Raw genomic sequence first — 12,817 nt, forward strand, 5'->3', positions numbered from 1 at the left:
GAACCTGGTGTCATACCTGGCTCAGGTGGACGGTATGGCGGTGTCCTTCCAGTGATGTGGTGTGTTTTGGGACCAATTATGTTGTTGTGGGTGGAGCAACTTAGATGGGTACCCCTAGTTTTGTTTACATGTTCTACTTATAAATAAAACTTCGACCAAGACATTGTTTGTGTTTATTTATGGGTGTTATGTTATTGTTGGGTGTGATTGTCGCTGTCACGGAGCAGCACCCCACCCTGGAACTCAAGGCATGGGTAAGTCATGATGTAGGTGAGAGGTGTATATGTCTCTGATGTCTCTACGATGGAGGTGAGAGGTTGTTTCCCTGATGGCTATATGGTGGAGGGGAAATGTGTATGTGTCCCTGATATCTCCATATGATAGAGGTGACAGGTGTATGTCCATGATGACCAAATACGACCATATAGCTCTAAGCATCAGTAAAGAACAACAACCAAGGGGGCCCCAAAATCTAAGCAAAGAAAGGGTTAACGACAGACCCTTATATCCTTCTTTTCCTGCTGCCTGGTCCCGAGACCAAAGATTAGCTGCTCCCCTGGAGCCTGCATAAAGTCAATGCATTGTACCTGCTACAGGCAGAGAAGATACAGGCAGACGATGCAGCCAATCTTCCTTGGTAACCTTTACAAGACAATGGGGAAGCACAGAGTGATACAGAGATGGCACGGGAAAGGAGCCCTAGCAGTTCACCCCAACTGCCCCCGTCTGCATATCAGAGTTCGGTCACCTGGCCAGCCAGACAAAAGGGTCTGGGCTCTGCCTGCACTGAAATAAAGGCACGCTGCCCTCCCTCTCTGGCAAGTGAATTAAAAAGGTTACCGCTGTCCGTGAAAAGCACAGCGTGTCTGAGGCGAGGTGTATCCAAAATCAGCGGCAGCGTTGCAGAAAGGGGCCTTTTTAACCCCTTCGCAGCCAGAAGGGGTTTATGTATGATGTCTCCATTTAGCAATACCCCGTGTTCAGGACAAAAAAGGACCCCCTTTTTATTTTCAATCATATCTTGCATATTTCTCGCTCAATCCCCATGACAATGTGCACAATTGTAGGCCTGTTATGTAGATGAACACTGTATAAGAAGCACAACGTAGACAATCAGCTGATGTTAACTAAATTGATGTCACTGTATTATGTCAACAAGTACCAGATACACGGCGGAAGGCGCGTGTTCATTATACAGTACGAGAAATAGGAGATTTTCCTCCGTAGCTCGGAATATGTGTAACACTGTTGTAATCTAATCCGAAACACTACGATTACTATAAAGTTTGAGTTAAAAAATTACCTTCTGCTGATACGCACACCCGAAGACGAGAACGCTGCTGCCCGATTGCATAATCGGTAACGTGTTGATGCAGCAGTTGACGCCCACTCCTTTACGATATGAATGAGTTTTTCCAGTCCTCCTAGTGACCATGCTTTATCACGAAACGTTTTTATGGAAGCGTTCTGGAGCATCATTCTTGCTCTGGGAATTTATAACGTGATAATCTTCTTCGCTGCGCACCAAATTTGTAACCGTGCACTTGATGAGGTCATCACGTCCGTCACCAACTCCAAAGACTATTTGTCAGATGATCAAATCATGTGTAACTGTGATAATCTCCTGCGACAGATTTAGAATTGCGCACATTTTCAGGAACATTGAGTGGTTTTAGAGGTCCCATTTTTTCAGTGTATATTGGAAAGAACCACACTACAGGGCTAACCATAGAAGCATAGACTGTCTCCTTGTGACCTTGGGAACATCACTTCATCTCCCTGATTTAGGTCCAGATCGACAAAAGGGTGCTAATCTTTGGCACATCTTTATTGTAAAGTTTAGCGCCCTTTTGTGGCTCTGGGCCCTAGACTGACTAGATATCCCCACATATCTTGCAACTGCTGACTCGTTGCAGTGGAATATACCCAACACACCAGCGGAAGAAGCGCCCATTGTTTTCACAGCAGCACGCAAGATAGGGGCAAAGCTACCGCGCTATTTCACCCGCGGGTGCAATAATGTTGGCTGTATGCGCTACGATATATAAGAAAAAGTATTATTATTCAAAGGAATTCTAATATAATACAAGTGGGAGGGGAGCAGGTGGTGTGTCATGAGAAGTGAAGGCTGATAACATGACCGCAAATGGCGGACGTCCGGCGGCCCTCCGGCATGGAAAAGGTGAATGGACGTTTCTTCAGTATTAACCCCCTGCGGTGCAATTTGAGATGTTAGGGTTGGTAGAGTCATTAGGAGGGGTTACATACAGATGTCGCCCAGTTTGCGGGAGCCGCAGGAAGAAAAGCAAAACACTGCGGCTACGGGTAGAGGAAAAGCCACAGCTGCCTGCCGAGAGGGACACTTCACGGAGAGACGTCCCAGAGAAGCCATGGAAAGGTTACTGCAGGTTCCCCCGGCAGCAGGAACATTAAGTCTGGCTACATCTGTATTATAATGGGATGTATCAACTTCAATATATATATTAATTATTATAGTAACTATTTATATAACGCTTTTCTCCCAATGGGCTCAAAGCACTTCACAGTTACAAAAAGGGAAAAAGAAGAACCATTTAAGGTTATAAACGAGACCAAACACAAGGAAAGATACAATACAGGATGGGACGGTGCTGCAGCTATTAAATGCCGGAGCGGTTGTGGTTCATTAATTAAATGCCTGGGGAAACAGGTCGGTCTTGAGCCTGTTTTCATAGATTCCCAGAGAGGGGCCTCTCCAACTGTACAAGGCAGATTGTGCCAGAGAGTAGAAGCAGCGGGGCTGAAAGCTCGGGCCTCAAAGGGAGTGAAGGAGATTGTGGGAACTGTTAGGAGTCCTTCATCTGCAGATCGAGTGATCGAATGGGAGTGTAGGGAACAAGAAGCTCTTTCAGATAGGTGGGACCCTGGTCATGTAGTTCTTTGAATGTCAACAAGCCAATCTTGAAATAAATTTGCCATTTTAGAGGCAGCCAGTGCAGAGAACGGAGAACAGGTGTCATGTGGCAAGAACAAGTCTGGTTACTTAACAATCTGGCCGCAGCATTCTGTACCAGCTGCAAGCGGCGTAGCTCTTTTTCCGGAAGACCCAGGTAGAGTTCATTGCAGTAGTCCAGGCGAGAGGACACAAAGGCATGAATAAGCATAGTAAGATCCTCTGGGAGCATCAAGTGCTTAATCCTGGCTATGTTCTTTAGGTGGAAGAATGAAGATTTGATCACGGCTGACACCTGATGTTTAAGGGTCAAGTCGTAGTCAAGGACAACACCAAGATTTTGCACATGGACAGAGTTTAGCAGCTGGGAGCCCCGAAGTTTAAGGATAATGTGTGGACCTAGCTGCAGTCTTGTTGTCTTCTGGTGGTGAACATCCACCACAGGCACTTCTGTCTTATCAGGATTCAACCTCAACCAACTGGATCTCATCCACTCTAAGAGCTCAGATAAACATCTATTGAAGACTGATAGTGGGTCCTTGATGGCTTGTGAAAAGGACAAATAGAGTTTGGTGTCATCTGCATAGCAGTGATAACCCAAGCCCTGCCATCTATGTCACCTAGTGGCAGCATGTACCCTGCTAACAACATAGGAGATAGGATAGAACCCTGTGGCACGTCACATGAAAGGGGCATAGGTACAGAGGAGTACACCCCTGAAGATACTCTCTGTGACCTGTGAGTGAGAAAGGATTTGAACCAGCTGAAAAGTGTGCCACCCGGTTCACAGAAATCCTTCAGGCACTCCATTAAGATCACACAAGAGGGGAGGGGGAATGGGGCTGGGATAGGGAAGGGGGAACCCTCGCTACTGCTAAAGTTAAAGGTGACGGTGCTGCAATCAGGGGTGAGGTAGGTAAGCAACAACAAGAAACAGAACCCCAAGGAGAGCACTCAGTTACTGTGAGTCACAGGTAAACGTGAAAATGTAGTGTGTGCTAGATGAGGAATGTAAATATTAAAACACTTTATTAGGAGTGATTACTCAAATAAAATAGAACGCTATAGAGTCAAAGGGTGGTGACTCAGTGAGAGCCAATATGACAGCGAATTTAAAACCGGTCGGATGCAACAATAAGGATAGCCTAAATATTGCCCCTGCTCAGTAAATGGCAGGGATGTAAATAAAGGCTGAGATGATGGCAGCTATTTTGGTGTCTACCTCAAACCAGCGGTCAGCATGGGGAAGCCCCTAAGTGTATGACAGAGTAACACTGGTATACTGGGATTTGGGTTCAGCCATATTCAGGCTGAGCCTCTATCCAGACTATACATGTGCACACCTACATATATAGAGCATACTCAATTCAGTATACCAACTGTGTAACCCCATGCACAATAGGTCAGCCAATATATTTGGGAGTGGACCATCCCATCTATACAGTGTTACTCTGTAATACACTTAGGGGCTACACCATACTGACCACAGGTTTGAGGTAGACACCAAAATAGCTGCCATCATCAACCCAGCCTTTATTTACATCCCTGCCATTTACTGAGCAGGGGCAATATTTAGGCTATCCTTATTGTTGCATCCGACCGGTTTTAAATTCGCTGTCATATTGGACCTCACTGAGTCACCACCCTTTGACTCTATAGCGGTCTATTTTATTTGAGTAATCACTCCTAATAAAGTGTTTTAATATTTACATTCCTCATGTAGCACACACTACATTTTCACGTTTACCTGTGACTCACAGTGACTGAGTGCTCTCCTTGGGGTTCTGTTTCTTGTTGTTGCTCACTCCATTAAGATCCCATGGTCCACGGCATCAAATGCTGCAGAGAGATCAAGGTGTACTAAGATCGAACAGACACCTCTGTCTCTCGCCATAAGAAGATCATTTAGCACACGAACCAGAAATGTTTCAGCACTATGCCGTCTTCTGAATCCTGACTTGATGGCTTTCCAGTTTGGTTGCCACCACTTTCTCAACAACCTTCCCTAGAAAAGGAAGGTTTGATACAGGTCTGTAATTCGCCATGCAAACCGGGTCTATTGAAGGCTTTTTAAGAAGAGGTCTGATGACTGCTTCCTTCAGCAGTTTGGGAAAGATCCCCGCCTGCACAGAGCACTTAACTATTTTGTCAAACACTGGGCCGATTATTTTGTCAAACCCAGCCCACGTAGTAGGACGCATTCCTTGGATTGTTTTTATAAGGTCTTCTACATCCAGATGGTCAAAGCTAGTCCAAAAAGCCAGAGAACCTGCATTTTCACGTCTGGAGCCCAGACACTTAATAGATAGCACAGTTGGGACCCCAACCCGCATGGAGGTTACTTTATCAGAGAAGAAGAGAGCAAACGTATCACAACAGGACTGTGAAATGGTTTCACCAGACTGCAGACATGCTGGTTTGAAGAGCCTTTCAACAGTGCGGAAAAGCTACGCTGGTCTATTGTCCGCTGCCATGATCCCAGGTGACAGGAACTCGGACTTCTTACTAGTAATTGTGGACTGGTATTTCGTTATGTGGTCAATCAGTTTCAGCTTGTGCTCAACCATGCAAGTCTTCCATCAGCGCCGTTCCAGCCTGTGACCCTTCTTCTTAAATTCCCTAATAGAACTGTCAAACCAAGGGTTGTGGTGGTGTGAGGTGAGGGGGTTGCATGCGAACAGGAGTGTTAGTATCCATTGCAGCCCCCAAATCTCTATTTTAGTCATCAAAAAGAGCACTGGGATCCACACTGGCACTTAATATGTCGGAGAAATCCACGATTGCCATCAGGTCCTGGGGGGTCACACTCCTCAACAGCCAGTACCTGGTTATCTCCATGGGAGAGGGCCTATTGGAGGGGGCTGTGATTGAGAACAAAATTGAGTGGTGGTCTGACCAGAGAACTGGGTCTATTGATAGGTCGGAGATTTCTAACCCGGTCTGGAAAACAAGATCGTGTGTGTCCACTTCTATTGGTAGCAGAGCCAATGTGAAGCCCAGTGTAATCATTGTGTCGAGGAGGTCTTGACCAAATTGAGAGAGTTTATCACCAACCCAGGCAATGAAATCCTCAAAATAAGTTATCTGGGGTGCCCCAGAACTACGCCAGCAGCGAGGCCTGCAATTTCCTGTAGAAATAACTTCCCATCTCCAGGGGGGCGGCAGATGAGGACTCTAAACCCCACATCCGTAGCACTCCCGGCAGTAATACACTCAAATGATTGAGTTAGTCCCACTGGGAGGGCCCTTAGTTTCAAGGTTGTTTTAAAACAGATTGCCACACCTCCTCCCCTACACTTCTGTCTTGAGCAGTGAATCACAGAATAATTTATTGGGACAGCAGCTTCTAAAATTGGCGCTGCGTTTTCATCAAGCCAAGTGTCTGTGACACATGTTAGGTCTGATGATTCAGTAAGGTCAGCTATAGCAGCTGTCTTGTTCCTAATAGATCTGGCATTACATAAGACAGTTCTAATAGGACACACCGGATGGGGATCAAGCAGCAGGGACCCCTAATTCTGTTCCTCTGTACCCTAGACCAGGGGTGCGCAAAATTTTGCTCCTGCACCCCCCTGCCTCTTGTCATCTGGTGCGCGCGTGCCCCCCCCCCCCCTCCTTCGCTCAGCGCGGCGTGAAATGACACGCGGGTCATGTGACGTTACGTTGCTATGGCAAAGCGTGTGTGACGTCACGTCGCATGACCCCGCGCATTGCCATGGGGAAGCTTCCAGATGCCAGCTGAAGCAAGGTAAGTTGAGGTTCCAGAGGCGTCACGCGATCCCCTGACATTTAATTGTAATGCCTTGGGGAAGAGTGCGGGGCCTCTGCAACCAACGTGCCCCCCACCCCCCGAAAAATCTCGCGCCCCCCAGTTTGCGCACCCCTGCCCTAGACCGTAAATTGGACACCACTTCTATCAGTCTTCTCTTTGACAGTGTGGTTGAGTAGGAGGGTAAGCGAGTTGGGAAGGTATGGGAGAGAGTTTGTGTTTGTTTGTTTGCCCACCATGGCAGCCCCTCTGAGTTTCAAAAAAAAAGCAGAGGGATTGAAGGAAGTAATCAAGGGATGCTCGATAGGAACTGCAGCACGAAGAGGGCGGAGTAACAGAAGGAGACGAGAGGTGTAGGAATACATCAGTTCAGCAGCAGCAGTAGGATCTCTAAGGCTACGGCCCCGCTGTCTGCACTGCACGCACGCCTGCCGGGCTGGGGGCGAGTGCAGCCGGGTTCCCTGGCCTGCAGTGAGCTGCAGGGGGAAAGACAAAGGGGTTGCGTGACGGGGAAGAGACGGGCACGACCATGACGTCACCCGGCAGTTTCACCCTCATTGGCTGAACCGCTGTGGGGCGTGGCCTAGCGCTCGGTCGCTAGTATTGAACACAATTTTCCTGTCTGCAGGAAAAACTGGCCGAACCCCTGCAGCAGGCCCGGCCCCATTGAGGGGCGACTCTTGTCCTTGCAGGGCCTGCCATTGCGAGCGCTGCAGCAGGCAGGGCGGACCTGGCCTAAGGCTGTCTTGGTATGATCGATGATAAATAAAAGTATTTTGCAGTGTCCTGTTTGTTAAGGATGTCATAGTTATCCCAGGCAGAGTGATTTTTTATGTTGTTATACGACACCACTCCACATCAGAACAGTGAGGTGTGAAGGTTCTTTCAAGTGGAGGTGTGAAAAACCTCTCAAGTGGCGATTCCTCAAGCTTGTGTACAGACAGCATGGTTTGTGAAACAATAGCACTTTTCTTGTGACTTGTAGAATTTTGTGGAGTGCTATGTGTTGGAAAGTATCTTTATCCCAGTTGGATAACATGTAAAAATGTGGTGAAGGAGAGTTATTTTATGGATAAGGAGGAAAGCTGGATGGTGTCTCTGTGCATGTGGAGTACAGCTACTGAGATGATTCTAGTTCTCACAGTACCTTGAGTTGGTGGACTTCACTGCAATTGATATTGCATATGAAATAGCTGCCAAGAAAGACTGTGGCGGTCTCGCATGGGCCTTCTTCAGGAAGACATCAGCTGGCATTGTATTGTATTGTATGTCTTTATTTATATAGCGCCATTAGTGTACATAGCGCTTCACAGTAGTAATACATGTGGTAATCAAATAAATAACAGATAATATAAATAACAGATCATGGGAATAAGTGCTTTAGACATAAGATTTAAGCATACACCTACCCCCACACAGTAAATACCCAAAAGTTTTTTTGGACATCCATGTTGCACGCTCCAAGATGGACACGCTGCTGTATCTTCACCTCACACGGCTCGCTGGAGGCCAATTTAACCCTACTTAATCTTTAGGCCAACGCAAGGCAACTAAATAGTTTTGCATGTGGGCTGGAAGTAAGGGTGCGGTTACATGTGATGCAGCAGAAAGCAAAATATTGAGTATTTCTCTAAAAAACACCTTCCATTACGGTCAGTGTTTTTCAACCGTTGTTCCTAGAAATCCTTGGATTCCGAAGGCATCCCTGCAATTTTCAGGTCATTTGAAAATTGTACCAAATACAGAAAAATGTACAATGCAACTAATCCCAGACATGCTATGAGAGAGGGTTGGGGTTCCTTACAATGCATCTGATCTCAGACGTGCTGTTAGAGAGGGTTGGGGTTCCTCAGAATATCACAATATAATTATAGGGTTCCTCAACCCCGTAAAAAAGGTTGAACCTCCCTTCATCCACATGTCTCACAACAGAAAAAAATAATTAATAATCAGATTGCCTGTGTTTAAACTTATTTGACATATTACTGTATACTTTTGCTTTGGTAAGGTTGGTAAAAACCATCCAAAGCATTTGGTTGCTAAGACAACATTAAAAGTTTAAAATTGATTTCAACATACTTGTTTGGTTTTTACAAATGGTGTCAATGACCTACATTTTAACCTATTAAACATGCCACTGCAATTGGGTCACTTTGGTCCTAGGAGGGACTGATCCAAGTTTGAAATGTACCACTGATTTTACTACTAGTACCACTGCTTTTACTACTAGCACCACTGCTTTTTTCAGTAACTTCTTCCACCGACTTGGGCTTAGAAGGCTAATGGAATTGTTAGTTGAGTTTTATAGATGCCGGGAGAAAAGTGCTACGAAGCCGATTCCCGGCACTGGACACGGTTTTAGTGACTGGAGCTGATCTCTTCTCTGGCAGTGGGAAGCTGCTTCACAGCACGCTGTATGGAGATGTGCAAACGTTTCGCATGGAGTCACAAACCCGGAAACAGTCGCAGGGGGGAAAAAAAACCTCGTCAGAGTTTGCAAGCGATTCACCAAACATTAAATCCACGTGCATTTTAAATTAGTTTTAACCCTTTGGGTGCCGGATGAGCTCCTGTGGCACCAGAGTGCCACTGCTCCTCCAGCCTTTGCAATCATGTGCCCGGCGCACAGTGTCTTCTAACGATCAGGAAACCGCGTCTCAGAACGGTCACGTGACCGCATCACCGATGACGAAATGGAAGGAGTCGAGCCCTGCTTCTGTTTTACTTCCTGAACCCGATCTCCCCTACAAAAAACAGCAGTAAGATTATTACGTAGCTACTACAGGGACCCTGAAGTGCCAGACCCCATGACACAGTATCACCGTTTATAAGGTACCCAAGGGGTTAATATGCTAATTTGTGAATATATATATATATATATATCTCTATCTATCTCAACCCCCTTATAACACTTTGCTTGGGGTCCAAAGAATCACATCGCGCTATAAGCGGATCGCGTATGAAATAATGTACAATTGTATGCATTGTACAAAAGTATTTAAGATACCAATAATCGTGTTGTAAAGTATTCATAAATACGAAAATTGGGAGCCACGCTTGCATCGCGTTATAAGCGGATTCGCGTTGTAACGGATCTCGTTATAACGGGGTCGAGTTGTATATATATTAAAGTATTTGCGTGGGCGTCTAAAATTTCCCATCGGGGATGGGAGGTAGGCCTCTCCAGTAGGAAAAGAGTTAATGGAAGACTGCACCAAGTTTCCTATTCACAAGACTGTCTTGTTCTATTGGCAATGGATTCCTTTATCCTGCCTCCCAATGCAGCCCCGAGCTCCGGGGCTCAACTTCATTGTACAAAAGGGCAACTCGTTCCCAGGGAGGAGTGTCGCATCAAACGGGGTCCCAGGTCACCATTCGTCCTCAGCTGATAAGGGTTGGTTTCCAAAAGGCGACTTGTTTAGGAGGAAACAATAGGATAATTAGTGTTACCAACTGCTGAATAAAGACCTTTTATGAACAGCACTCATTGTGAGAAGGAAGGAAGCCATTTTGAAACAGAACATGTGCGGTTCGAGTCAAATAAGACAGCTGGCTCTGTAAAATGGCCACCACAAAAGGGTCCCCTGCTCTTAGCAGTAATTGTGAATGGACAAACCAGGCGGGCGATGGTTTCCTGATACCGATTCTCCATTAAAGATGCAGGCTTTAGCTACAAATACCCATACAGAGAAAGCACTCTGTCCTATAACACCTTATGAGCACTACCTAGAATGCCCCAACCGTCCTCTCTCTCAGGTCCTTGTAGACTTCTATTTAAGAGAATGGGGGTCACTGCCCTGATAAAGCAGCAATCCCCTCCACCCCCCCAGACGTGAGTTCATAATGTCAGTATGTAGCAACCTAACCATGTCCAGCTCTTAAAAATAAAGATTTAAGTGTTTAAAAAAATCCTGATTTATTTTTCCATCTGTAGCATTTCCGTTTACTGTGGTAACCTTTAGATCAGCGGTGCGCAAACTGGGGGGGGGGGGGGAGTTTTGTCTGGGGGGGCGCAGGCCGTTAGAGACGCCCCACGCTCTTCCCCCAGTCATTTAATGGCGGGGGATCGCGCAAGGCCTCTGCAACAGGGAAACTTACCTTGTTTCAGACGCGTCTCCATGGCAACACAGCTTCAAATTACGCCGCGGAGTCATGTGACGTGACGTCGCCGGCGTCAGCGGGGTCATGTGACGTTACGTCTCCAAATGTTACGCAGGTCACGTGACGTCACACGACCACGGAGCGTCTTTTGACGCATGTGGAAGGTAGGAGAGGGGGCACGAGACCGGAGGAGGCCTGGCAGCGGGGGTGCAGCTTAAAAAGTTTGCGCTCCCCTGCTTTAGACTGCCTTGGGATGTAGGGAGCGCTTCATTTTAACCTCCCGGACACAATATTTGTAATGCTTACATCTCCTGAACTGAGCATGTGAAAATAAAAACAGTGGGAAGAGCAAGAAGAGACAGGGGGGGGAGGGGGGCGTATGGACCCACAAGAAAACATGGCGATCAGCGCGGACTGCGACTCTACGTTATCCTGATTTCCATATTGAACGTTGACCTCAGAGACATAGGCAACTCCACAGCATGAGATCTATGAAACATTCACTTTCGGGGGGGTTAAAGTGGGGCAACATTTTTCGCTCCAGATACATCAATGGAAAACTCAATTGCTTTCCTGTGATAAATCTGCTGGCCACATTTACTAAGAAGTGCTAAGCTGGAAGGCTCCTTATGCCCCATTCACGTGAAAGAGCTATACTGCGCCTTAGGTTACTGAGCTATACTGCGCCTTAGGTTACTGAGCTATACTGCGCCTTACAGTAGGTTACTGAGCTATACTGCGCCTTAGGTTACTGAGCTATACTGCGCCTTAGGTTACTAAGCTATACTGCGCCTTAGGTTACTGAGCTATACTGCGCCTTAGGTTACTGAGCTATACTGCGCCTTAGGTTACTAAGCTATACTGCGCCTTAGGTTACTGAGCTATACTGCGCCTTAGGTTACTAAGCTATACTGCGCCTTAGGTTACTGAGCTATACTGCGCCTTAGGTTACCGAGCTATACTGCGCCTTAGGTTACTGAGCTATACTGCGCCTTAGGTTACCGAGCTATACTGCACCTTCGGTTACTGAGCTATACTGCTCCTTATGCTTTAGCACTGCTTAGGCCCATAATGTATGAAGTGGACCAAAGATAAAAACACCCTAAAAAGGAACCTCTGGGCTGAAAAGCTTACACTCTAAGTGTGATTTGCTCTTGGGATCTTACATTGCACTTTATTTAATATCACGCTGTTTCTGTTTTCCTTTCTTGGGAAGATTTGAGCTGTATTGAATAGGGATTTTAAAGGGGTAATTCGTGCCATTGTATTATTATTTTTAACATAGCATTCAAGCAGGGGGTCTCCGGAGCTGAACCCCATTCATTTCAGCTCCGGGGACCCCCTGCTTCCCGAGATCTCAGCAAAGTTTAAAGCTCCAGCGCCACACGGGCCAATAGGAAACCGCACCCGATGACATCACAGCTTCCTATTGGCCTGCAGGGCGCGGCAGATTTGGAACTCCACCATTAAGTGAACCCTGCCAGCCGAGCGCCTACTCGGGTAGCTTGGGGTCCCCGGAGCTGATATTAATGAGGTTCCGGAGACCCCCTGCTTCAAACCTACGTTAAAAAATCAATAAACAAAAAATGGGAAAAGAAACGTCTGCTTTAAAATGAAATGAAGTTAATACCAGGGTTATTTTTTGTGGAGAAAATCAGGAGCCACGCAAGCAACAAAGGGGTTAACAATTTGCCTTGCGCAAGCCCCAATCTGCTGTCCTATTTACAATTCCCCTTTCCTCTGGCTCAACACCGCAGCTTAACATTCATCCCAGTGCCTAGGAACAAGCTTGCTGACGGGGCCGCTCTTTAGAAAGTAAATGGATTTTCAGTGTCGCCGCGTCCCCTGACACCGAATCCATTAGCTCTTTTGTGGCACAGTTAAAACGCAGAAAGAGACAGGACTCACCAGCATTAGGGATCCTGCAGCAAGTTATTCTGCCGAGCCCCACGCTCCTCCCCAGTGGGTAACTGGGGTTTTGTTTCCTTGGTTCTCTGCTATTCTCACTCTCGGCT

At 46.6% G+C, this 12,817-nt stretch overlaps 1 protein-coding gene across 1 annotated transcript; it reads right to left on the reverse strand.

Moving 5' to 3' along the window:
- Window positions 1-1,441: 1,441 nt before the first annotated feature.
- LOC142472442 (uncharacterized) lies at window positions 1,442-3,798 on the reverse strand. Its single transcript, XM_075579530.1, is given in 3 exon segments — window positions 1,442-1,581; window positions 2,745-2,855; window positions 2,858-3,798. Coding segments are annotated over 3 exon segments (816 nt in total). The 5' UTR covers window positions 3,423-3,798.
- Between the last annotated feature and the right edge of the window lie 9,019 nt (window positions 3,799-12,817).

This window comes from Ascaphus truei, chromosome 21, assembly GCF_040206685.1.
Source record: "Ascaphus truei isolate aAscTru1 chromosome 21, aAscTru1.hap1, whole genome shotgun sequence".
Taxonomy (NCBI): domain Eukaryota; kingdom Metazoa; phylum Chordata; class Amphibia; order Anura; family Ascaphidae; genus Ascaphus; species Ascaphus truei.